The sequence below is a fragment of the Anser cygnoides genome, chromosome 1, assembly GCF_040182565.1.
Source record: "Anser cygnoides isolate HZ-2024a breed goose chromosome 1, Taihu_goose_T2T_genome, whole genome shotgun sequence".
NCBI classification, from domain to species: domain Eukaryota; kingdom Metazoa; phylum Chordata; class Aves; order Anseriformes; family Anatidae; genus Anser; species Anser cygnoides.
This window is the reverse complement of record NC_089873.1, coordinates 58492058-58517311: the sequence shown is the minus strand read 5'-3', so window position 1 is coordinate 58517311 and position 25254 is coordinate 58492058. Positions and strand designations below refer to the sequence as shown.

The window sequence follows — 25254 nt, the reverse complement described above, 5'->3', positions numbered from 1 at the left end:
AGCGGGTCAAGTGTAGTGATTCTTCCCCTCTCGTCAGTATCAGTGAGGCTGTACCTGGAGTGCTGGGTCCAGCCCCCCAGTAGAAGAGAGACATGGACATATTAGAAAGAGCCCAACGCAGGGCCAGGAAGATGATCAAGGGACAGGAGCACCTCTGCTGTGAGGACAGGCACAGAGAGCTTGGACTGGTCAGCCTGGAGAAGAGGAGGCTCAGGGGGTCTCATTCATGTGTGCAAATACTTGAAGGGAGGGTGCAGAGAGGATGGAGCCAGGCTCTTCTAGGTGGTGCCCAGTGCCAGGACAAGAGGCAGTGGGTGCAAACTGGAACACCGGAGGTTGTATCTAAACATCAGGAAACACTGTGCTTCCTGCTAAAAGAATTACTGTGCAGGTGACTGAGCGCTGGCCCAGGCTGCCCAGAGAGTCTGAGTCTTCCTCCTTGGAGATCTTCAAAAGCTGCCTGGACGTGGTCCTGGGCAACCAGCTTTGGGTGACCCTGCTTGAGCAGGGGGGTTGGACCAGGTGGCCTCCAGAGGTCCATTCTGACCTCAACCATTCTGTGATTCTGTAATATAATGTTAATTTATTACAGATTCCTGTCTCTGCATGGAGAGTATTTTATGAGATACAATGTGAGATGATACATTTTTATGAGAGGCTCCCCCCTCTGTGCAATACCACTGAATTGACCTATATGCTGCTAAAATTCTCCTAGACAAGAAACAAAGAGATTTACGGACAATTAAAATAATATATTTATTTTTTTTTGAAGTCTCACATACTTGGCTGGTAAGAAAGAAACAAAAACTAAGCTCTTCTCTGTGAATGTTTCAATGCAAGAAAAGTAAGGATAAAGTAATGCAAAAGAAAACTGCACAGCCAAAGTGACATTGGTCTATGAGGTAGCACACTGAGATGGTTAATAACGACATTTGGATTCTCACCCCTTGAGGTTTAATTTCAGAGAAGCCACTTGACTTACCCTTCCAGTCATGTCTCACTTGTCTCTTCTCTTAAAGGCACGCCTCTTTTGCCATTTTCCCCTGTGTACGTGGCTGGGCAAAACGTGATTTCATACTTCATCATGGTAGCAAAATGAAGAGGGAAACAACTTCCCCTGGGGATGATACGTGCTTTTGCATGTGTTTGGGAAGGAAAAGATATCGATCTGAGCCAGTTACAGGGTTGCAGCAGGCATGAATCTCCAGAGCAGGGCTGGTCTGGGAGGCAAACTGCAGTATTGAAGCCACCAGCACTCACTGAAATTAGTGGAGATGGGTATACAACGGAAAAAGTATGTATATTTTAACACAGTGGATAGTGAACTTCTGGATTCTGCTGCTAGAGCAGGGTGTAGAGACAGACAATATAATGAAGATCAAAAAATGATTATACAAGTTAACGGGCAACAGAGATTAGGGATGCATATCCATAATCATGCAACTGTGATGCTGGAATTGAGAAGAGCATGGCCAAGCTAGTGTGCTCTCCCTGGGTGATGTCTCCTACTGTTTCCTGGGAGAACAGTAATCTAGATGCACCATTGTGCAGACTGTGCATGTTTTATATGTCCTTAGGGTGAGAGCTTAACCCTAAAATTATAAGCACTCTGGGTCAGAGGTTTTATGACATATGTATATCTGTGTCAGCCACAATACAACTCAAAGCCTGATTCAGTCCCTTTAATTACTGGGCGATACAAACAGTGGAAGCAGTTTCCAGAAACTAATCCCTGATTTATTTCATACTCCCTGCAACTTCCTTCCTCCCCTGAAAGAACTATCAAATTTAGCTGAAATTGACTATTTCTAAAGTTGCCGGACAGAAATAGGAAAAATTCACAGGGCTACCTCATAAGATTCTTTTCCTCAGAAAAAGAGGCTAACCTTCTCTTGCATCCCCCTCACTGAGAAACAACCATGAACCTTCTGCAATCCATAGTTTACTTACATGATCTGTACAAAACAGTCTGAAAAATGTTGCAGTAGTACAACCTGCTGTCAAGCGGTAGGTTGGGTCTGCACCTCTCAGAGGCACAGCATCGGGGCCATAGTTTAAGGAGCTTTCAGCAGTGTTTGTACACTGCCTATCCTAAACTGCTCTGAGGACCACAGTGGTCTCAACCAGCTTCCTTGAAATGCCCTGTGAGTTGCAGCACTACTTGTTTTTTCTGGGCAGTGTTGCATGCCACAGTTCTACCCAACCACGTCTTCACCTCCATAAGCCTCTACAGCAAGATTTACATGAGGGGCAGTTCTGGAAGTAAGCATTAACTTCTTTCCCTTCCAGTGGAGTAGCTGAAGAAATCTCCCAGTCAGAACCAGTGCTTTAGCACCCATTCATGTTGTTCTGTCCCACCTACTCCATAGGTAAGAGAAGGAATGAAGGGGAAAAGTTCTTGTCCACCCAGACCATATACAGTATAAGCTTATGACTATACCAGTGCAGTAAGAATAACAAACCCTTCCCAATAACCATTCTGTCATCTAACAGCTAGTAATGACAGAAAGAAAAAAAATACGTCCAAATCCCACCCATGCAACAGGAATTATTGTTCCTAACTGTATGGCTTCATAACAAACTTGAGTTATTAAAATGTAGTTCAAGTAATTATGTATTGAATGCAACAGGAAACAGATGTCTTCTTTTTAAATAATTACAAATAGGATTTTCATAAGGCTCCAAATGCCACTCCCAAAGTACCAAGGTCACTTAGAGTGACTTGAAAATTTCACCCAATCTATTTAATTAGACTTTTAATAAGCTTCATTATGTGCAGAAAAGGTTCAAATAAAGGGTTATAAAGATGAAATCAATCAATAGTTCCAATTTTGACACTATTTAAGATTTTGAGTGTATTTTTATAAAGTTACTTTATAGCCAGTTCTTCACAATTGCTCTAATTTCTGGTGTGAGTTATTTGTAAATCTTAAAGTAGTGGCTAACACCAAATAGTAACTCACAGCATTCTGCAGCAGCATGAGCTAATGCACTGTAAAGTCAGAGGCACATTCATAAGGAAAATATTTTGCTGTTTGGACAGAGACACCTTTCACCTCCCTGCATAATCAGTCAGGGAGCTGAGGGTAAGAATAAGGAGATTATTTGCCATCCTCACACTGCAGGAATTCAATCTTCACTTCTTGGTAGGGCATATTTAATGTAGTATTTTCTAAAATAATAATAAAAGAAATTGAATTAATTTTACATTTTTGGGGTTTAACAATAATCTGCTTAAAGTCTCCCAGACTTAAAGAGCTTCTTGTCTAGGTCTAACGGCAGCAGTAGCAACAAGTGTGAGTTAACCCAGAAAATGGTAATTTCCTGTCAAGAGCCCTCCAACAAATGTCGCTTTTATATCTGGCAAAGATCACTAGGCCCCAGTGTTTTGAGTTCAGCATGCTTAAGCACTCTTCATTAAACCGGATGTAGAGTGTGAAAGGTGATTCAGGCAGCATGGGCAGGCATCCGCCCAGATGGCGATGCTTTGGACACTCCAACAAGGCTGAATAGATGCTTCATTGGGTGAGTTAATAGTCAGGCAGGGGCCAATGAGTACTTTAAAAATATTGTCTTTCAATAGTCTCTTCACTGTAGGGAAAAAGAAGTCACTGACTCATTTGCGATTAGCTGACCTACCGTTACAAAACTTTCCATCTTGCATTCAGTCATAACAGAATTTATTGTAAAATACTAGATATTTAGAGTCCATGTTATTTTCAAGCAATTACTCTTTTTACATTCATGACACATTCATAAACACAGCTGCATCGGGTGCACTTGATGTGGGGGAAAAGCAGCACACTGTATCCTGTCCCCTTATGCATAGCCATTAGCTCTGCCTTCTTAGAAGCCTTAGCGTGGCCTCTTGACTGCAAATAGGAGGGGGATTATCTTTCCTTTCAGTGCATCCTGAACTTCATTTTGGGAGCCAAGGTTTCAATCCCAAAATGGCACCGTTTTTGTGCGGCCAACCTGCCTAGAAGACATTATGTGGCTTTCCCACATAATGCCATGCACAACCAGGAGATCCAGCACAATATTCCCTAAGATCATTTTGTTTCTTTTGCTCATATATGATGTTTTTGCAGTCTGCAAATTATAATGTAGCAAATTATCATGGCTGAAGCTCGGGCTTTCTCTTGCCATGTGTAAGATATATGAAGGCAAATAATTGCCCTGTTCTAAGTCACGACCTCAAGGGAAAATTGCACCAGGTCAGGATAGCAAAACATTCTGTTATGCTTAACAACAGAGCAGATCAAATACTGCATTGGAAAGAGACGAGAGAATCATTGGTATATTATAGCAAAAGTCTAGATTAATGTATTTCTAAGTATATTAATTAATACAGGAATCTACAGTGATTTAAGGTATAGATCAACGGGTAGTAAAGGCAAAGATAACTGCCATGATAATTGTTATCAAGTAAAACACTACTAAAGTCAAAGCAGTATGTTTCTAGCTTGGTCCGCATCTTGCAGCTCCACAGATGACATACAGAAAAGGGTCAGTTTAAAATGCATTGTTTGTGTGATGTGTTTCTTGTTTGTTTGTTTGGTTGGTTTTTTTCCCAATGATACATTCTGGTCCTGGCTCCTACCATCTCAAAACATTTTGTACACAGTGGAACATTTCTGCAACATCTGAGATCAGCCATGGATTTGACAACTATGGAAAAGGGACCTTTATTTAACCTGAGTAAACTTAACCAACGGGCAGCAGTATGAAGGAAAGAGCCACCTTCTGAGGATCACTCATCTTCTGTCCTAAATACTTAGGTTTGATAATCTGAGGTTTGATTAATTCTTCTCATGGCTGCAGAAAGAGCACAGATAATTCTCTTTTATTAGATGCCTGACTTTTTGACAACTAAAGTTAGGTGAGATTAATTCCACTCTGAAGCTATAGCAAAGCACATGACAACTTTTTTTCTGAATCCATTAGGGCAGGAGTTTTGTTCTCCAAGATGTTCAGGTGAAGGCAGTCAGCAGGCATGAGACTGAAAATGTCTTCAGTGTATTGCCTGTGCACACCAGGAAAGCTGCATTCTATTAACTAGTCTTCTGGAAGTTCAAATATGAAAAATACTCAACTTTTTCTGGAACCTGTTTGCTTAGAATACTTGCAAGTTGGTTGTTTCTTGAGAGGGTGCCCTGTCCTTAATTAATGAGTTAATGGAGAAAACCATGATCCTAAATTCAGATCACCTCATATAAAACCTCAAAGTTCGAGTTTTGTGGTTGCTGGGTACCAATAGCTCTTATCTTCAGCAAAAGCTTCTGGAAAGCCAACTAGTCTGATAACTGATTCTTCTAGAAGGGAACATAAACCCTTCCGTGGTCGGTGCCTAAGCTCTGCAGAGTTTTCCTACTGAAAAGCCTCTCACTGGGCTGAGAGGTTGGAAGTTTACTGGGTGGAACTTAGATGATCTTGTACAGACACGTGTCCAGCGTTGCCAACACAGCTTATTCTGATAGCTGGGTTAGCGGTCCCCGCTGTAGTGCTGACATTTCGGTATGATGCTGCCATTTACCAGCCTTTTTCAGCAGCTGATTGCGTAGGTAAATCCACAGTCTCTGTGCAGATGAGGAGTATATGCTAAATAATGCATGGTACAACTTTGATCTCTTCCCTCACATCTGCTAACTGGCCTGTCTCCGCAGGACACGGTGGAATATGCTAAATCACTAACTACAATGTACTGGTCAAAAATAGCCTTCTCTTTCTCCTCTCTAATTAGGAGTGGCCAGCATGTGGCTTTTGAGCTGCCTGAGGCTTGTGAACTGTTCAAAAATGTTTTCCAAGGCAGGGCTGCCTTCCTGGTTGTGGTCTGAAGGGTGTCAGCAGAAACTCCTCATGGAGACATTGCAGTAATCGCCTTGGGGACCCGCTTATGCAACCCATTAAAGCCACCCCATCCGGCAGTGGAGTAATGTAATGAGGCCCCTTGGGAATCACCACCATCTCCCTCCTGTGAACAACTACAACTACAGCAGCTCTTCTCTCCATGCTCCCCCCAAAATATGGGGCAGGGTTTTTACCGTCCTCAGCTGAACAAAGTTCTGGCATGCAGCTTGCAAGGTTTGTAAGGGGCAGATCCAGGAGAGGTAGCCATCCTACTCTGGAGACAGCTTCTAGTTAAGGAAATATCACAGTTGCAAACAACCCAAGATAATGAAATTTAAAATTATGGCATTTTTCTTATAAAAGATGCACCCCTGTGTGTATGGATCCATTTACCCCAGTTCTGCCATGCTCACCGTGACCATCTGTGGTGGCTAGAAACCATCTTGCCAAAAAGGTGTAAAATGTAGATGTGAAGATATGCAGCAGGTCGAGGGGAATAGGGATCCTCACCATCTGAGGTGCAGATGGATGATATGAGGGCAAACCAAGGAAAGCTGTTTCTTAAGCAGAACACACAGATGATCTATTCCTGCAAGACAGGCAATAAATAAATAAATACATGGTAAGCAAATACTCATAAGCACGGTTTACTTCCTGTGGCTGGGCAGCTTGTGGCTACAATGGGACAAATGCTGTTCTCTGTTTTCCTGCCTGTCCTATCCTCAGCACATCTTCTCCTTAGTGGGAGGCCGTTGTCAAACTTACTTGGCATCTAGTTTCCAACAGTCACTGCGAACAGCTGGGGAATAGAGTGATTCTTCTTCTGCCTGACTCTTCTTATAAGTTCTCCAATTAGCTGCCCACTCTGAGGCCAGACCATAGAATTTTTCTGCAGAAACTGGCAGGATGGCTTGTGAACATTTAAAAGGGAAGGCACCTTTCCAGTAATAAAGATCCTTTTGCTCTCTCCCTCAAAACCTAGCTGAGTGAGCAGGAGTCGGAATATTTAATGCTCTGTTTTTTACTGAATAGCAAGATTCCCAGTAAAAGCTGTGAGAAGAAGATTAGACAAATTCAATTTATTTTTCTGCTGCCATATATACCTGCCAGTAGCTAGCTCTTTGATAAGTTAATTTGATATTTAAATGTCATGACTCCTTTGCAGGACTCCCCCTGACGCTTTGATTAGACTGTAGGCACTGGTTATCTGATACTCCACTTTCAATACGTTACCTAGGGTTTGGAAGGCTGTTCACTCATCTGATTTTGTTTATATGAAACAAGGACATGTGATACCACCAGCCCTTACTTTACAATTCAGTGTATGGTAAATAATTCTTTAATTTGTTTTTCTCTTTTATTGTAGTACCCTTTCAACAGCCCAACATCAAGGATGGAGCCCTGTTTGATGAGCAGTACTCCGAGGCTGCATCCCACACCAGTGACTCCTCGCTGGCCAGAGGTGCCGGCCGCGAACTCCTGCTACACGAGCCCATCCATGCACTCCACGAGATACGGAAATTCTAGTGACATGTACACCCCCTTGACTACGCGCAGAAATTCTGAATATGAGCACATGCAACACTTTCCCGGCTTTGCCTACATCAATGGGGAAGCCACCACAGGTTGGGCTAAATGAGAATGACTGGTATCAGTTAAGCCCATATACTTAAAAGAGTTATAAAAACTTGATGTTATGCGGGACTTTACATGGATGTTCCTGAAGGGAGGGGAAGATGGAAAAGATCCTGGGCAGATAAATGTAGTTCATAACGTGGGCAGATCGCAGACCAGTATGACTGAACATTCCTGTAGCCGAAAAAGATTGATGTGCTATTCTAGACAACTTTTTAGGCCAATCTGTGCCTTTTTTAATTTGGGCATGTGGGCCAACCCTGTGTGATGTCAATGTCAGTGAGCCATTTTCCCCCCTCTCTTATTGACAAATGTTAATGAGTCTTACAAAAAAAGTACTGGAATGGAATCTATTTATAATTTGTGTTAAAGACAGGAAGTCCACTCTCAGCAAAACTCTGGCATCTGTTCTTTTAAGCTTTTAATGCATTTCTTAAAAACCATTCTGCCATGTCATCCACTTGTTCGTATCAGTTCCTCCATCTGGCTCCTTAAAAGACGTGTTGTGTAGATTTCAGTTTACACCTAACTTTGTATATTGATGCACCTTTCTGTTGATCCAGTAAGTTTGATCTTTACAAAAGAGAAGAAAAGACATGTAGCATTGAATTATACACTGCCTTAATTTGACTATTGTCCTTATTGTATATGTATTTGTGTTAAGTTTGCACAATCCGGAAAAATCTAACTCCTCTGGTCAGTAATGACAAGGTTAAGAAGGGACTTGGGGACTGGAAAGATTTTGGATTCAGAGCCACATATGTTAAATATGATGATATGAAGCAATTATGTAAAAAAAAAAAAAAGACAATGCAAACAATTATTCATTTAATTACCTATTGACAGGTATGACAATGTTCTCTCAATTCCTTCATGTGGTGATAATTCTATACACTTCTACAAAAGCAAAATTCAAAGCTGTGCCTTTGAACTTATTCTGTACTGTGTATGTGTGGAAAAATGTATTGTATTTTGGAGAGAATTTTTCTTAGACATTTTCTGTCAGATTTGTAGCTATTTGTGAGTTTTTGTTAGATTTTATTAACATAGCTTTTTCTTCTGTATTATAAAATGCACCAAGCAACTATGGTGGACCTATTACCCTATGGGTAAGAAATAAATAAATGGAAATATGACATCAGACATTTTAGTAATTGTTTTGTAAATAAAATCTTTGATAGCACCCAGTGTGATAATAACAATGTTTATGCCTAAGATGGACATAAGTGTTATTTGTACAGTTGTGCAAGATATATGAGGGAATTTCACACTCAAATAAAGTTCTTGAAATTGAATAGATACCATTTAAATTTACTTAAATACAGAAGCTTCCACAAGCTGTAAAGGTTCAAAAAAATCCTAAATGTGACAATGTATGCTTTTATCCAACAAAGGACTTGAGAATCTATATAACTGGCAGCAAACGAGTAGTCCTACACCTATGCTTTCAGCTGCAAACTGCTCAAAGCTACATCTGGACTGATGACTTTATATTGTTTGGTTTAAGTCCTGCTACTGGTGCTCATCCAAACCATGGTATTCAAGGAGGCAGGTAAGACACTATTTTCTTTACTGTACCTTGTAACAAACGTATCACCACTGGAATACTGGAAATGGAAAAATTGTTTTTCCTTAGGTGAGCAAGTGGCAAAATTCTCAGACCTTCTATATTTACCTGGTGAGTAAATTCACTAGTCTGGGCTTAGTGAGCATTTGAGCCATTAAGTAACTACAGGAATGAACTAGAAATCTGCAAGAACTGGGGGAGGAACAGTGTTCCAGACCAGGTTTAAAAAGTGTTCAGGCTCTTAAGCATTCAGCCAAGGTCCTGGTGGGGTTTTCAGAAACAAAGCAGGAGCCTATCTCCACCTTTAGGTACCTGATGAAAATCTTGTTTCCTGGGTTAGTGTGCAGACCTTTTGAAATTTTACTTATGTTAGCTGGTGTTATACAATTACTCTTCACTTTTATTAAGTGATGGCAGGATAGGGGAGATGATGCTTAGGCTAAATTATTTATTTTATTTTTATTCAAGTTACCTTCAGGCAAAATTGTCCACATACGAAGAAGGTAAGTCATGTGGGGAAGTTTATAATGGCCTGTCTTTAGAAGCTAGAGTTTTAATGTGTTTGAGACCACAGTCTGACTTTGCATTTTGTTATTGAAGATGCTTAAAGCATCTTAATTAATTAATTGGCCATTGATTCTGGCCAATTAATTATTAAGAAGCATAGACATATCTGCCTCATCAGGACTGTGAGAAATGAATATGGAAAAGGCAGTGTCACTACAACAGAAAAATCCATGTTCACTTCCCCCAAGGAATTCCAAATATCTGTATTGCATCACATCTGCCAAGAGCCCACAGTGACCCCTTCACTCATTTCCTGCTGCTGGAACACTGATTAATTAATCTCCACTTACCTGATGGACTGCTGACCACAACCTGCCATCATCTCTCCAAGGACCAGATGTATTGGTGAGACATTTGTGGCCAGAACTGATCACTGACTCAAGAGCTGGGTCTTTGGAAGGATCACGATGGAGGTGAAACCCAGCACCAGTCAAGGAAAGTCAAGAAGAACTTCCTTTATTTTATTTTTTTTACAAGAACTTGTTAAACCAGATAAAGCCTAATCTGCACTGACTGAAAGAGAAGAAAGAGAGAATATGTTAGTATGCAAATGTGCCATATCCTTCAACGTATTTGGGGACAACTCACTTACCCAGACTTGAAGAACCCAGAAAAATTGTTCAGGAAGGTGGATGGATACTGGACGCATGTCAGCAACAGAAATGATACAGGCATTATGAGAACTGCAACACCATGTGAGAAGTGCTGGGAACGGGAATTTTGACTAGCAGCAGCACCTGAAAGCTCTATATTCATAAAAAAGAGCCACAGAACAGTTAATTTCATCACCTGCCAGATAGAGCTTGGATTTTGAAAGTCTTCTGCAAAAGAACCCCCACAGTCTTTCTTTAGATTAAAAAAAATAAATAAATAAATTAGAAATTTATGTAGATGCCACAGGAGTCTGATCGTGCACTTCCAGTTAACTTTGAACCACTTCCTGATGAGGGCTTTGAAATTTAAACTGGACATTCATGTGGATCAATATATAGATTGCTGAACACAGCTCTGCAGAGGTTATCATCACTATCTGCGTCAGCAGTGCTGCAAGGGAAAGCTGGCCCCCTCCTCAACCACTGCAGGTCAGAGCCCACCATATTAATATAAACTGCCACAGCTTTCGGGCCACAGAGGTATATAGCAGGCTGTGAAGTGCAGTGGCTCAAGAGAAGATGATAACCTCTGAGCAGAAATGTTGGTTAAGGGCAGGAATCTCTTAAATCATTCTAGTAGAAATTGCCAAACCTCCTGAGTCAGAGCCTGGAGACATTGAGCCTTTCCCTTGACCATGGTAACTGAAACTGCTGTTTCTTGCCTAGCCATGTGTTTATGTGTACATTGAGCAGATATGTGACTGTACAAACCTTTCTGAAGATGTTGTGATACCACATGCCAAAATAACCATGTTTTCTCTTTCTCCAGCTTTCTTCTTTCCTCTATTTCTTTTCATTTTTCTTTTTTCTTTCTTTCTCACTAGCTTTCTCTCTCCTCACAACAAATAAACATTTCATTAATGTTTTAATGTATTATTTTATTTTTTCATGTTCTAAAACATACAACATATATAATATATAATATATAACATAACATATAACATAGTATACAACATAATATATATTATATGTAGTAAATATGCAACGTGCAACATATAGCATAACTAACATATTTTATGTTTATATATATGTGTGTATACACACGGAAACATATCTGTACGTATGCATGTAAAAATCCATTACAATTCTTCAAGATTTTTCATTACCAGGTAGAAAAAAGACTCAGCGGGGGAAGAGCAGTGAGAACTCCATTCACTAGCATGAATCCTGTTTTTGTCAGGCTACCTCTTGCTGCTAAGGTCACTACCCTTTGACAAAAATGGCCTCTGACCTCCCCAGCCCCACAATTCTGTTGTGACTGACCCTGAAACCCATGAAATTCAGGGGCAGACATTGCTTTGGAAGGTTTAGATAAAGCTGACTAACATGGGAAGGGCTCATGGTATGCGCCCATCTGAAAAGGTCTGGCAGTTCTTTGGTAGAGGATGCAATTTATTCTGTCCCCTTCTTTCATTGAAATCCTAATCCTTCATATGCTACCTAAAGTGGAAACTAAAACGCACTGATGATGAATAACAATGTGCCTTTAAAAGGCAGTAACAGTTTTCTAGTCTTTATTTTTTTAGTTTTTTTTTAAATAAAAAAGATTTTAATTGACCACGTATAAGTAAAATGAATGTTTTGCTGTGCTGTGAAGTAAATCTAAACAGGCTTATAGTTTCTAATACAATTGTAAATCAAATAAGCAAAGGATTATTTTTACTGAGTTTCTTTCAAAAGCTGCATTAGTAGACACATGGTCCTGACTCAGAAGAAACAGTTATGCACTTCAGGCTGGATTTCATTACCCTTTGTAGTCCAAAGACTCTGTTGATCTGTTATCACATCCCAGGTTGACCCATTGCAGAAAGAAACCCTAACCAGAAAATTTGTAAGTTCAGGTCTGCATTCCTAGTTCAGGTCTGAATTCCTAGTTCAGGTCTGCATCTTAAACACACGCAGGCATCCACAGGCACTGCTTCTGCTTCGTGGAGTCACCCATCCATCTGCAGATGAAATCTCCCTGCCCCTGTAGTATTTTCAGCCATGGAGCCAATCATTTGTGACATGAAAGGTTTCCTCTTCGTGACCACTGAGTACCTCCTGAATTGCTGCTGAATGAACAAATACTTCAAGCAGAGACCAACCGCGGCTCCCTCTGAAGTTTTATTATTGTGGGCTTTTTGTTAACTTCAGTATATTGCTTTCAGCTATCTAGACAGTGGAGTTTGACTATAGGACACACTGAGTACGGAGCTACTACCTACCTTCTTAACTGTAGCTTAAACCTGCAGTGTTGTAGAGCTCTGTAGAGGTAGCCAGTGTGTGCCCTGACACTGTGTGCCCTGACACTGCAGGCTCTTGCCCTGTGTGCCAGCGTCAGCCCACCCTGCCCTCCCACCATGTCCAGGGCAAAACAGAGCAATGGTGAAGCACCGGGATCTCCCCAGACCTTTTGGTCCCTCATATGCATGTAAAAACCCTCCAGAGACTATATTAACCTACTGTGAAGGGACAGGTGGGTGGGTTTGGGAAGGCAGGCGCACTGTCCTGCGGGAGGGGCTTGTGTCTCTAAAGAGAAATAGTGAATTTTCAAGTACCACCACCACTTTGGGAGCTTGGACTTGAGAAGAAAAACCAACCCTTCAGTAAATCTCTCTGTGAATGATTTGCTCCTGCAGCACCTATTCCCAGCCCCACTATGGCACCCAGCACATGGGCAACATGGAGGCCTTGCGGTATGTGGGCACACGTACGTGAACCACAATTGCCTATGAACCTCATTGCCTTTACCCTCCAGCCCACAAGGGTTTTGTTTTGCTCCCAAATGTTACAACGAAGCCTCACTTTGGGCACCAGACAGAAACTTTGCCCTGCAGTGGCCCATGGACGTGGCAGCCCCGCTGATGGGCTGCGAGCTCAGGCTGCCAGCGGGCGCCATTTTGTGCGGGGCAGGTGTCATTTTGTGCGGGGCGGGTGTCATTTTGTGCAGGGTGGGTGTCATTTTGTGCGGGGCGGGGGGTGTCATTTTGTGCGGGGCAGGTGTGTAGGTGGGGCCCTGCCACCCTTGTGCGGGTCGGGAGGCCAGGTTGCAGCCATCACACACGGGACCTATTGCCCCTGGGCACCATGGCGGGAGCAGTGAAGGTACCGTGAGGTGCTCCTGGTGAACGCCGTGCCCGTGGGGCGGTGGCTGGGCCTTGTCTGGGCAGGTCGCTTGCTTCGTAGCAGACATTGTAAGCACAAAAACGGCTCATAGCACGAAAGCGGGCAGGGCGAGGGCAAGCCTAACGGGGAGGCGTCATGTCGGGGTGTCCCTTGTGTCACTGGGGCACCGGCTGCGGCTCGGGTCTCCAGCCCGCACTGCACACCAGGCGCCGCCAAAGCAGCGCGGCGCGGACTACACCACCCATGATCCCGCGCGGCGCAAAGCCCCTCACACCCCACCGCGCCGCGCGGCGCCGCGCCGCTCGGCACGCTGGGACTCGTAGTCCTGCCTTCCCCACCCCCCCGCGGGGCGCCCCTTCCAGCCAATAGCGGGCGGGCGGGCGGGGCGGGCTGCGAGGGGAGCGCTGCGTCAGCGCCGTGCGGGGCCGGGGCCGGGGCCGGGGCCGGGGCCGGGCGGCGGCTGCGGGCGGCATGGAGCGGGGCGAGGAGCGGGGCGCGGGGCCGGGAGCCGGGCTGGGCGCCGCGCTGGAGGCCGCGCAGGGCCAAGGGGCCGCCGAGGCGGTGGAGCGGGCCCTGGCGCGGTACAACGAGGAGGTAACGGGCTGGGAGAGCAAACGTCGTGCGGGGGGCGGGGTGGGGCGGGGGCGTCAGTGCGCGCCCTCCTCCATCTTGTGGGCACCGGTGGGGTGCGGGCTGCGCGGGGGCAGCCCTCACGGGAACAGGGGTGGCCGGGGGGTCCCTACGGCTGGGGCTGGTGCGGCCTCGGATGCGGCTGAGGCACAGCCGGGTGTCTGCTGGAGTTGGGGAATCTGGTGCCGGAACAAACGTGCAGGCTCCTAACGGGGGGTGGCCGGCGCTGGGGTGAGGGGAGAGGTCAGGGGACGCGGGTTTGGTGTGGGGGGGGGGTCCCCACGTCTCTGAGGGGCGGCTGGAAGCTGGCTGGCTTATGTGCGATACGTCTGAAATCCAGTGATGCCAAGCGCTTCTTCACCCAGACGTGAGCTTCCAGGGGAAGCCTGGGCAGCAGCCTTGTCAGAGGCAGCCTTTGTGTGTGGGAAACGCAAACGTAGAGGCTGGAGACCTGCAGGACGCTCCCTGAAGGGCTGCGAGGTCCGGAGTTCAGCGGCCTCGCCTGTTCCGCCTTAGCAGCTTCCAGGGCGCGGGGAAGGGCAGTGGGGAGGGGACCTCCCATCGCCCCGATCTGCTCTTGACAATGGCCCCGTGTTAGGCGCGTGCAGTCAAGTGACACCCGTGTCACTTCTTGCGCTTGCTGCGCTGGATGCCGTGCCTTCTCGGGACCTTCCCCAGATGAATTTTTTAGGCTTAAGTTGAATTCTCGAGGACAGAGTGAGGGCTGGTGTGCTTTCCGTTCTGGCATTTCTAGCTTCTGAATTGAGGTTTGGAGCTACGTGTGTAGCTAAATGCTTCTTTTGGAGCAGCACAGTGGTCTTGTAATGCTGTCTGAATGCGACGTTTCACCTGCTGTGCTTCTTGTTCAGAAGTTTGCCTTAATGCTTCCCGCATCTTTTTGTGTCGTGGGTTACCGACTCGGGTGGGTTCCCTGTTGGCCAGCAAAGTTTGGGCAGAGTACTGCAGGTTCTGGGTCCTCACCTGTTCCTTTTGGTTTGTAGTCTTTCCAAGTAACAAACTGAATGTGCTTTAATTGAAAAGAAGGGGTGGATGATGTGCAGTTCTAAGGCGCAGGTGGCTGTAGAACAGCTATAATGGGAGAAACAGATCGGACAGAGGAGCAAGAGCAGACCTCTGCTTGCAGTGATTAGTCCTAACCTCCGTTCCTTTAGCATTTAAACTACTTACTGTCACCACATTTCTTTAGTATTTCCAAAAATGTTCCCATGCAAAAGCAAGGATAGCCTACTGCTGGTTACCTGCTGGGCAGTTAATGTTCACCTGCCCGTGGCTGGCATCTTTCTGAACTCGCGTTGTTCAGCAGTGGCGTCGGGAGCCCTGTAACAGAAATGAAAGGAATTATTTTCCTACCGTCCTTAAGGATCTGACTGATGTTGGGAACTCCAATGGTAGGGTGGCTGACCAAGGTCTCGAACCTTAAGGGGCCCACTAACATGCTATGAGGGTCGACTTTGTTTTTCAGTCCCTTACACTGTGTAGCAAAAATTGTTATTAGAATTAAAAGAAATTTAGATTTTATTACTTCTTAGAAGCTGTTCATCATGTTTAGTTATTTAGCTGTAAAGCTATTAAATATCATTAAAATAACTCTTCTACTACTGCTGTGCTCATTGACTGGCAGAATAAACTTTGTCATTTGAGTAATATTTCACTAATAATGTACTTCAGGATGCTAAACCTGGAACTGGGCTCAATTACTATATGAAGTGCTTAAAGGGAAGCAAGTACTCTTTGCTAGACCACGTCTGTCTTGTGTTTAACTGTACTATAGAAACAAATGACTTGATAGTGTGTTTTGGAAACATCACGATGTGGAAAACTGGAGGGAAAAAAAAAAAAGCAGTACTTCTTGTAGTAAGGCTCGTTTGATTTGTGCTTCTTGTTTTCCCTGGGCAAGATCATACTATGATAATTCCAGTTTGGGACACGTTAAAGTACAGTCAAAAGCTTGCCAACAAGACTTGCTCGGGGAAGAGTTGAAGTAATAAGGTATCTGTAAAATGTAAATCTAGGGCTAACACTGTTCACCCTGTAAAGTGCCGTGTGTGAGGGTTAACACACATCACGAGCACAGTCCGTAGATCAAGGCTTGTTCTGCACCAGTAGTGAGGAAACTGTGAAATTGTTTGTTGGAGGCACTTCCTGAAGCTCTCAGGGGTGGGTAAAGTGGGAGAAGGACACAAGTTGACACGGTTATTGTCTCACTAGCTATGCTTTTTTAATCAAACTCTTAATTTTTTATAATAGTTTAGCAAGTGTTACAAATTCAAGAGGTAATGTTCACGCATAACAAATGCAAACTTTTTCTTTTTTTTAACAGAATCGGGCCATTTTCAGATTTGATCCAGCAGATGAAGATAAAAGAAAGGTAAGGAAAATAGGCTGTTGAGCTCCCCACATGCTCTACTTTGAAGTATAACAAAGGAAAAGTAGTCCCTTACGTTAGCTGCCCTCGTGAGATGATGCAAATAGTGATTATAATACTCAGTTTTAATTTCTCTTCAGTGTAAGAAACATGATAAGCCCCCTCTCTGCTTTTTCCGAAAGAGAGAAATAAATACTGCAGCAGAAACACCTGTCTCAAATAAAAAATAGTAACAGAAAAGCCTGTAAATAATTTTGTAGGGTACAAGTTTGGGGGAAGAAAAATAAAGATACTTTTTTTTCAGGACGTGATATAAAAACTTTGCAAAACATTTTCATTTTTTTCTCTTCTCAGCAGGTAGTAACAGGACAGATGTATCTTTTGTCTACATTAGATACTTCAATTATGTTAGAGATAAAGAAGGAGTCAGTGTAGAAGAAAGGTATGAAACTGTAAGGGAGACAAAGCCACAGAAGACTGTTACACCCAAGGAAGCTGTAACAATCAAAATGTATACCATGCATGTGAGGTTCCAGAGGTGGGAAGTTTTTGTGTTGTAGCACGGAGCTGTGCAGGTGTGTAAGGGCCAAAGAGGTCTCTTGAGATTCATCCATGGCCTTGCGTTTAAAGCTTGGAGTGACCTTGATATTTTTTCCTTCATGTTATTTTTTATGGCACCTCTGAACAGATGCCTCTGAAAAATGAGTTCTAAAGCTTCAGGAGACCTACAGACAATTATTAAACATTTGGCTTTACTTGAAGCTGACCGTCAGCAATGTGGTGACAAGACTATATATGTCCTTTATAATCTGTAGAACTCAGGTGGGATCTTGATCTGGCTTTCTTAATGTGTTTCTTCCTCCTCTTTCCTCCTTACCCATTCCACCTCTTTTTAGATTGAGAATGAGAAAGTGTCTAGGCTGGGGAAAGATGCTAACTAGAGAACGAAGGAAATGAATAGAGATCAGAAGCCAAATTGGCAAGAGACAGTGAGTGCTTTGGGTGGCAGGATTTGGGGGGCTGGGGTTGTTTTGTTCTGCTTTTTGTTAATACAACTACTTAATATGCTCAATGTCATTAGTGTTTGTAAAGCATTCAGCATTTTCCTTTCATCTTTCAGTTAACGTAAAAAATACAGATGCTTTAAATTGAAAGGTACCATGTTCTTGCTCTTAGCAAACTGCTGAAGTTGTCACCAGATTTAATGGCAGTTGCTCAAAGACTTCTTGATGTAGCCTCATACTAATAAATGAGTCCCATTTTTGTTTAGTAATAGCAAAATGCACTTGAATTGATCGTATTTGCAATTCTGCTATGAGCTTAGAACAATTGCAGAAGAAGGGAGTTCAGACAAGGGGTCACAGTCTGATGAAGTCATGTGCTAGACTTGAAGTTCAGGTATGGGGTAAATACGGATGGACTTCAGGATCTTGTCCTTGGTTTCTGGTGCCACCAGGACCTTGCCATATAGCCTGATAACTAGCAGTACACACTCCTTCCCAGTCTCTTCCTGCACATTGGGTTTGTTCATGCCTAGGAGTAAATGTGCTTCTAGTTACTCATTCCAGCAAACCTAACAGATTTTGTTGTAAATCTTTCTGGTCAGTGCAGGTAAGATCTGCTGGGGTGCATGGATTTTTTTAATTTTTTCCCTCTGCATCACCACACAACTTAAGCCATGATTTTAAACTTACTGCAGGGTGGTGTCTGTAGTGTAATTGTGTTTTAATGTAGGTGTCACTGAGCTTTATGTTGTTATAGGTTGGGTACTGCTAGGGAAAGGACACCCCACGTGCAAGTAACATGCTGTAAAATATGGAAGACAGTAAGGTCAAAATAGAGGCTTGATTATAGAAGCCAGGTAGGTCAGGCAGTAAGAGTTGTATTAGACAGTGCTGTCATAACGTGGCTATCAAATCTGATGCTCTAGGCTGTAAACTGACCAAATTGTCAGAGAGTTTGTGATACTGAACTCCTGGAGGAATATAGGATGTCCCTTTCAGAAGGCACAATGAGGCAGGGTTGTCAGCCTCAAAGAGTAAATCTGTCTGCCACGAATTATGATGGCCACAGGACACTGCAGGCTTGTGTTTTTTTATCATCCAGTGATGTACTAATAGGAGCTGTAACTTGTCCTGGTTGTGTTTTATTTGGCGATATATGTGTCAGTGTAGGCTTATACGGTGGGTGCTGTGGGTATAAACCAGCTGGCACCCCTTGTGTTACTTACTGTAAGATCTACTCAGGTACCAGTCAGACCAAGCTGGTGTCATACCTTCTTAATTTGTCATATATTAATTAAAAAAGAGTTTCTGAAAGTCTGTGTTCTGTTTGCGTGTAAGCAGTGCAGACTTTGGCTGTTCCAGAGCACATTTACCTCTGGTTCTCAGTGTGGTTGCTTCAGAGGAGCTTCACCAGCTCCTGGCAGCGTCAAATATTTGTCAGCCAGAGGGAAGTTCTTGACAGCGGAGAGGTTGAGTCTTCAAATGCAGCGCTTGACAAAAACATGGTGTGGTTGGCAAACAGCTGGTCCTTAGGTACACGCTGGGATCAGCTCCAGAACAAGTTTCTGGTAGCTTGAGTGGGCTGTCACCTTGGGGAGGGTCTCGCTCTGTGTGTGGAGCAGCTTCTCGTGCCCTAGGTGGCTCTCTGTCTTGGCCTAATGCAAAAAGGAAAGCCTTCCTCAGAACCGCTTTCTCCTCGTTTATATAACTGACTAAATAGGTTTAGCTTTGTTCTCAGTTACTTGTACCTTGACAGGCCCAAATCCTGCTCGTGAAGTAGCAGCACATCTGTGCTGTTTGCAGACTTAAAATGGCAAGAACATCACCGCACTGCTTGTGGCCTGGAAACTTCCATCAGCGCTGATTGCCTGGGGAACCAGGGCGCTCAGCTGGAAGGAGCTACAGCATCACTTGCCTAGGTGATGTAGCAGAGGAGGCTCGTCTGTCCAAGGCAGCAAGCAAGACTGGCGTCTTAAATTGGATGAAGATGCTGAGTTGGGGAGGGGGAAAGCAAAAGCAGCATTCAAATGTATTATTCATAAGCCATATTCTTACCTGAAATTCCAGGATCTTCACAATTTCCATTATTACCACTTGAATGTGTTTTGTCTGCCTCATCTCTGGTACTTACACTGTTTGGTTTCTTCTCCATCTTCATGTTTACAAAAAAAAAGGGAAATGGTTATAATCAGTTTGACAGCTTTTCCCCCATTTTCATGAGAAAACTGTCTCCAGCTTACTGTGTTGGGTCAGCCCTGTGATGTAAATCTCAAGTTTGGATGTCTTTGTTTTCTTGATTTATTGCTCAGGTCTAGTTTGAGCATAACAGATGTAAAATGCAAGGCCTCCTTTAGTGGACAAAGATTGCAAAAACAGTCTTTTCCCCCAGACTACTGAATGTTTTAAAGGTGTCAAAATAGACGATGGTAAATCATATCAGATGTTTTGTGGGGCTTGCTCTCCAAATTAAATTCATGATGTGAAGGGATTCCTTGAGGCTAGGGACTGTACCAGATTTGAACTTTGGAAGGATGGAAGCAGTAAAGTGTATTGATGGAGCAAGATGCTGTCACACACATAATCTCAAAAAACAAAAATAAAAAAATCCTAAAACTTGTTAGTAGATAGTGCTGTTGACACTGCAAAGCTTCTGGGAGGTCTGAAGGATCCTGCAGGCACAAAGGCACAGAGTTTCTCCCCTTCCAATAACTCCTGTGCAAGCTTTTAAAGTCTGCTGGTGAGTGTCCTGTAAAAATATTAAGCTCAGGCACTCCTGTGAGCACGCTGTGTGGTGTCTTAGTGTTAATTGCTGTTGTTCTGGCTTCACAGAAATCCCTTAGGGGAGTACCAGTCTGTAGAGAAGAAAAGTTACGACGTGTCCTTCATCAGTACCAAGTATTGTAATTCCTTCTGGTGCTGCCTGCTCCCAACCACCATTCTGCTGTTTTTGCACGTTTAAATGTTATGTTGAGCCAGTGAAGCCCATCTCTCCTTTAAAACCCTTCTTTTACCACTGGGCTGCGGAGGTTATGCAGGGTTTTTCCTCTCCCTGTTCGGGGAGGAGGGCTGCTGAGCATGCAGCTGCACGATTTCACCTCTCTGTGCCCGGTGGGACAGACAGAGCTGGTTCCACTCCTCACAGCACAGATTTCTGTGCGTGCTCCCGACCTGTACCTGCAGAGTGCCGTCTGCCCCGAGCTCAAGTGTTCAGACCTGCAGCTTGAAGCCCTGCCTGGCAGAGCCAGGCTCCTGCCGAGCAGGCCAGCCTCCCCCTGTCAGCGCAGCCTGAACAAGGAGGCTTCGAAGTGAGGCATGCTGAGTCCCTGAGGAGCACAAGTGCACAACCTCAACCCCAGCCCCATGTCCGTCCACGAAGGCTAAGAAACTGTGGGCACGGCCTTTTCAGAGGAGGTTATCTAGTTCTGCCTTTGTTCAACACAGTTGGATAAAAATGGTACATGATATAGTCGGACTTCCTGAGAAAATGAAATAATAAACTAATATTTCAAATACTCTTCAACTTTCTTACTGTCTTGGATGCTTAATTCTTAAATGTAATAACAGAATAAAATGATTTATTTTATTCTTTAAGTGCTGCTCAGGTTAGCAGAAACAATCAGCCAACTTTCTTACGCAATTCTGTGTTATACCTCTTCGGTCCTGGAATCGCTCATCTCTCATTTGCCAAAACAGTTTCTGTTTGCCTTTGTGCAACGCTGTTCTACATTGTCTAGTGAAAATACCACCAAATAAAAGTAAAATGCATAATTTTGCCTTATGTGAGAGGACCTTCTGTTTTAAGGGAAGCTTCTGAGTAAGTCAGAGAGACAGGCAAGTGCTAACATTTCTTTCATCTACATGGAATTGGGTAGAGGCTGCTGTGAATTGTCACGTTTATAGCAAAATAGCAGATAAGTTTGAGGAACAGATAGCAATACAAATGAGGTGAACTATCGCAGACCTGTATGACGTGCTGAAGAGATACGGTTCCACGTGAACTTTCTGTGGCATGAAGTTGATTTCATTAACCATTCTCATCACGGAACAGCTTCAGAAATGGGCTGAATTAAATTAAGAACGTACTTCTCTTCAACCTCTAGAGAGAACTTAATTTGAATTGAGATTTGAAAATGATAAAAAACGGGGGTCAGGAGATGAAGTGAACTAGAGGGATTTAAGCCAGTGCAGGAGAAGGAAAGCATGACCTGTTGCCACATATTTATTTAGGAGAATGGGAACATCACAGGCTCTGACACACAATCCTTGGTGAGGCCACAGACATTTATTTTGGCTTTTGGTTCACCCCCACTAAGTCCGTAAGCATGGATTCACTCTTGTGTCTAGCACTTTTCTTTTCAGCTCTTAAAGGAGAGTAGAGAGGGCTAATTTCATTTTGTGGCCAGTTCTTTTTTTTTTTTTTTAAAAAAAAAAAAAGCTCGATTTTTGTTTAAGTTCAGCCTAACAAGTGTGGTAAGTCTGGCATACTTGTATTGTTCCCGCTGTGATAATACCGCTTGCTCTTCCATCAAGATGGATGTGCTTAGGACTTGTGTATTTCAAGGCAAAAGAACGCTTGCCTTGAGAAATGACTGAAGGTGTTAAGAAAAGAAGCACATCTCCGTTCTGTTCATGGAGAATTTTTATTGTTGATGGACTTTTCTGGTAATTCTGTTAGGACTTTGTTCCCTTCCTAAGGAAAGTGGAAAATGGGGATAAGATGTAGTTTCAAGTCAGTTTTGCAACAATGTTTTTTTTCTTTTTCCTTATTTTTTCCTAGCTTTAACTTAAATTTGAATGATAAGCATACCTGTTCTGGTACTTGCAGTATCTGTGGCATACTTTAAAACTAAAAGCCCAGAAAGTGGGAGAGAAGGTATGCACTCTTTCTGTAATGTTTTGGCAGAGTTTTTCTTGTTTACCTTTGAATTGCAACCTCTGTAGCACTGAATAATCTGTATGTACATTAACTTCTGTATTCAGTGAAGCAGTACTGTTTGCTGGGATTTGGATACTTGCAGGGTAGAGACTATGTTGTCTTATTCCTGCTCTAGTCCAAAGGCATGCAGAAGTGAAGAGGATGGTTTGCCACAGGGAAAGAAGCAAATAAAGGAAATGGTTTCCTTTTCTCTCCAAGACACTATGTGGCTGAGAAGCTACAGTAAAGCCCTGGTGTAGTCAAAGTTTAGTAGTCTGTGAATCGGAAAAAGTGGGCATAGGTCAAGCGTGATTTATAAACATCTGCTTCAAAGACAAAGAGGGGATGGAAAAGGACCTCGCATACAGGCACCGCAGGACCAAAGAGCAAGATCATGACATACCCTGTTCTTCAGTATGGTCTGTTATTCTTGCCTGAGGCTGAGACAGGAAAAATAAACACGTGGTGAGAAGCACCTCTGCTTACAGAGATCTTTTTTTAAAAAAGCTGATTAGCCTGTAAACAAAAATGTTCGAATGAAATGGAAATAAGGAGGTGATAGTTTTTTGCCTGAAGCCACGCAATGGATCTGTGGCTGAGCAAGGAAGAGGAAACAGGTCCCCTGTATCTTCGGACATCGCTTTTCCTATAGGGCTGTGTTCCTCCTCAGCATCGAGTGTTTATGTTTATGCTGTCAGGACAAAGGAGCAGAATGGATCAGTATCTTGCTCATCAAGTAGACAAAAAGCACAAAGCCCAGAAACAGCTATAACATGTAATAAAACTTTAAAATGTTATAATGTTACTTATGCTGCAGCAGAGATGAACAGTATATGTTGCTGTCTTGACCTCACCATTAGCACAAAAGCTGAGAATTATTGTATTTTAGAGACGTGAGTGTGTTTTATAATTGAAAAAAAGTTTTAAAAGACTTAAAAACTACCTGGCTTCTGTGCAGAAGTACATAAAAAACACTTCTTGATGTACCACAACAAATGAAAGTCACAACTCCCTTCTGACTGTTGAAAAGATGGAAATAAAAAAACAAGTTAAACTCATACAGTAATTGAGGGGATAGCAATAAACCCCTGAAACTAGGACAATCATAATATATTATGTGAAAGGGGAGGTGCCTCACTGTCTGAATTCCTTCACTTGCTTTCATTTCCAACCAAATAAATAACGTCTGTGCCCGTTAGGTTATGCCTTGCTAACAGGCTACGGGCTGGGGGAAGCACCACCTAAAAAAAAATAAATTTAAAAGGATGGTGTTTTTGTGGTTCTTTTCCTGTTTTTCATCTGTCTGCACATCCTTTCCCTTACACCATCAAGAAGAAAGCAAGACGTGTGGTGTAGGGCTTTTGGGTTTAGTTGTCTCCAAGGCAATCCTGTGATAGGGTGAATTTTGTTTCCTTTCTTCCGAAGTTTCTATGAACAGCTCTTCAGCCAGCATCGCATTCTTTAATTTTTCCTACATGAGATCAACCAGCAGTGTTTCACTGTCTGATCCCACAAGTGGTGTATCTCCGCTGTATGCTGCTTCCTTTAAAATCAATCTTGATGGCTTGCCAGGATCTAACTCCAGAGAATTTTGTAATAAGTCCTGAGGTGCTTTCTACTTCATGAGTCTTAGATCATTAAATAAATAAATAAATAATGTATTTTGAGCTAATGGCTAGGAAGCTTAGTAACTTGTTCTTAAGTGTGTAACGGCTTAGTTATTAATATAGTATGCATAAGACAGTGTATAATTAATGCTTTTAAAAATAAACTTTATCCTTTCTTATATTGTAAAATCTTTTATCCAGCCAAGACTTCAGGAAGGTAGGAGAAATGGATCAGTTTACAAACATACTAATTTGTATTCAAGTTGGAAGAAGTTGGCTACCTCCAAAACAAAAAATCCGAAACACTAGTATCTATCTTTAGTACAACTAATCATAGATAAAAATCTTCTGTTGCAGCATTTCACCAAGATTTGAAGCCATAAGGTAATGTTTTTCATAATCTTTAATTAAATTGCAAGGGTAGTCTTCAAATCTATGGAGGGAGGTCAGGCTTCCTCCTGCCGTAGCAAGTCAGTGGGAGCTTGGTGCCCTTTGGGATCTCTCCTGCGGTGCTTTTGACATTTTGCAGTGACACTTGCATAGCAGCAAGTAGATAAAACATCTTTAAAAAAAAAGTCTAAATTTGGGAAGATTAGGCTCTTTGTAGGCAAATGAATGTTCAAAAAATGAGTGGGAACTCCATTTCAAAGCCAATTGATTTGGATCGCGTAACTTGTGAGTTGATCCTGGGTACTGAAATTCCTATCGGAAACCTTCAGCGATTTTTACACAAGCACTGGTAATGAAAAGTCAGATGTGTTTGTAATTCCCCGTGTGCTTTCTGTTAAGGCAGGCTGTCTGATCCAGCGTGTCTTTGTTGTGTTTGGGGAAGGTGCTGCTGCTGCACCGCTCCTGAGGAGAGCGAGGGGCCGGATGGGGAACCAGCCGCTGCATTTGGGCAATTGCTGCAGACCACCTTGTAGCCCCAGTGAGCAGTAAGGAAGGCTACAACTTGTAAGTCCGATAGAAATGGTTGTAGGCAGAGAACAGGATAAACCGGCCTTTTCCTATCTGTTCTCTGAACTGTCCATTCGGTCCTGTTATCAAAATCAAACAGACTTTGTGTTGCATCAGCCTGCAGAGTGAAGTTAATAGCATGGCAGATTCTTTTAGCAACAGAAACCAAGTTCTTATAAGAAGTTGAGCTCTGACCAGGTAATTTGACTGCGAATCTAGACCAGGCATTTCTTGTTTCCCAGGCGGCTTTGTTTGTTTTTTAAACACTCCCAAGATGCCACCCTCAGAAGCATTTAATTTAGCCGAGGTCTAACATACAGTCCTCAAGTCAGAGGGCTGTACAGCTCTGTGGGAGCAGAGTTAGGTTAGCATCTC

General features: G+C 43.1%; 2 protein-coding genes across 8 annotated transcripts in view; both read left to right on the top strand.

Moving 5' to 3' along the window:
* Positions 1 to 9008, top strand: part of RFX4 (regulatory factor X4) — a 94684-nt gene extending 85676 nt beyond the window's left edge. For 3 of the 7 annotated variants that reach the window (XM_048076237.2, XM_048076352.2, XM_013181032.3), the window contains one exon: positions 7217 to 8960. In XM_048076237.2, the coding sequence (XP_047932194.1) occupies positions 7217 to 7489 (273 nt within the window). In that variant the 3' untranslated portion in view covers positions 7490 to 8960. Of the gene's footprint in view, positions 1 to 7216 lie in introns of all 7 variants that reach the window. The other 4 variants (XM_048076112.2, XM_013181030.3, XM_048076625.2 and 1 more) reach the window with 3 other exon arrangements.
* Positions 9009 to 13808: 4800 nt separating this feature from the next.
* The window catches only part of RIC8B (RIC8 guanine nucleotide exchange factor B), a 35548-nt gene continuing 24102 nt past the window's right edge, over positions 13809 to 25254 (top strand). The window contains exons 1-2 of the mRNA XM_066997162.1: positions 13809 to 13974; positions 16352 to 16399. Of these exons, the coding sequence (XP_066853263.1) occupies positions 13852 to 13974; positions 16352 to 16399 (171 nt within the window). The 5' untranslated portion in view covers positions 13809 to 13851. The remainder of the gene's footprint in view (positions 13975 to 16351; positions 16400 to 25254) is intronic.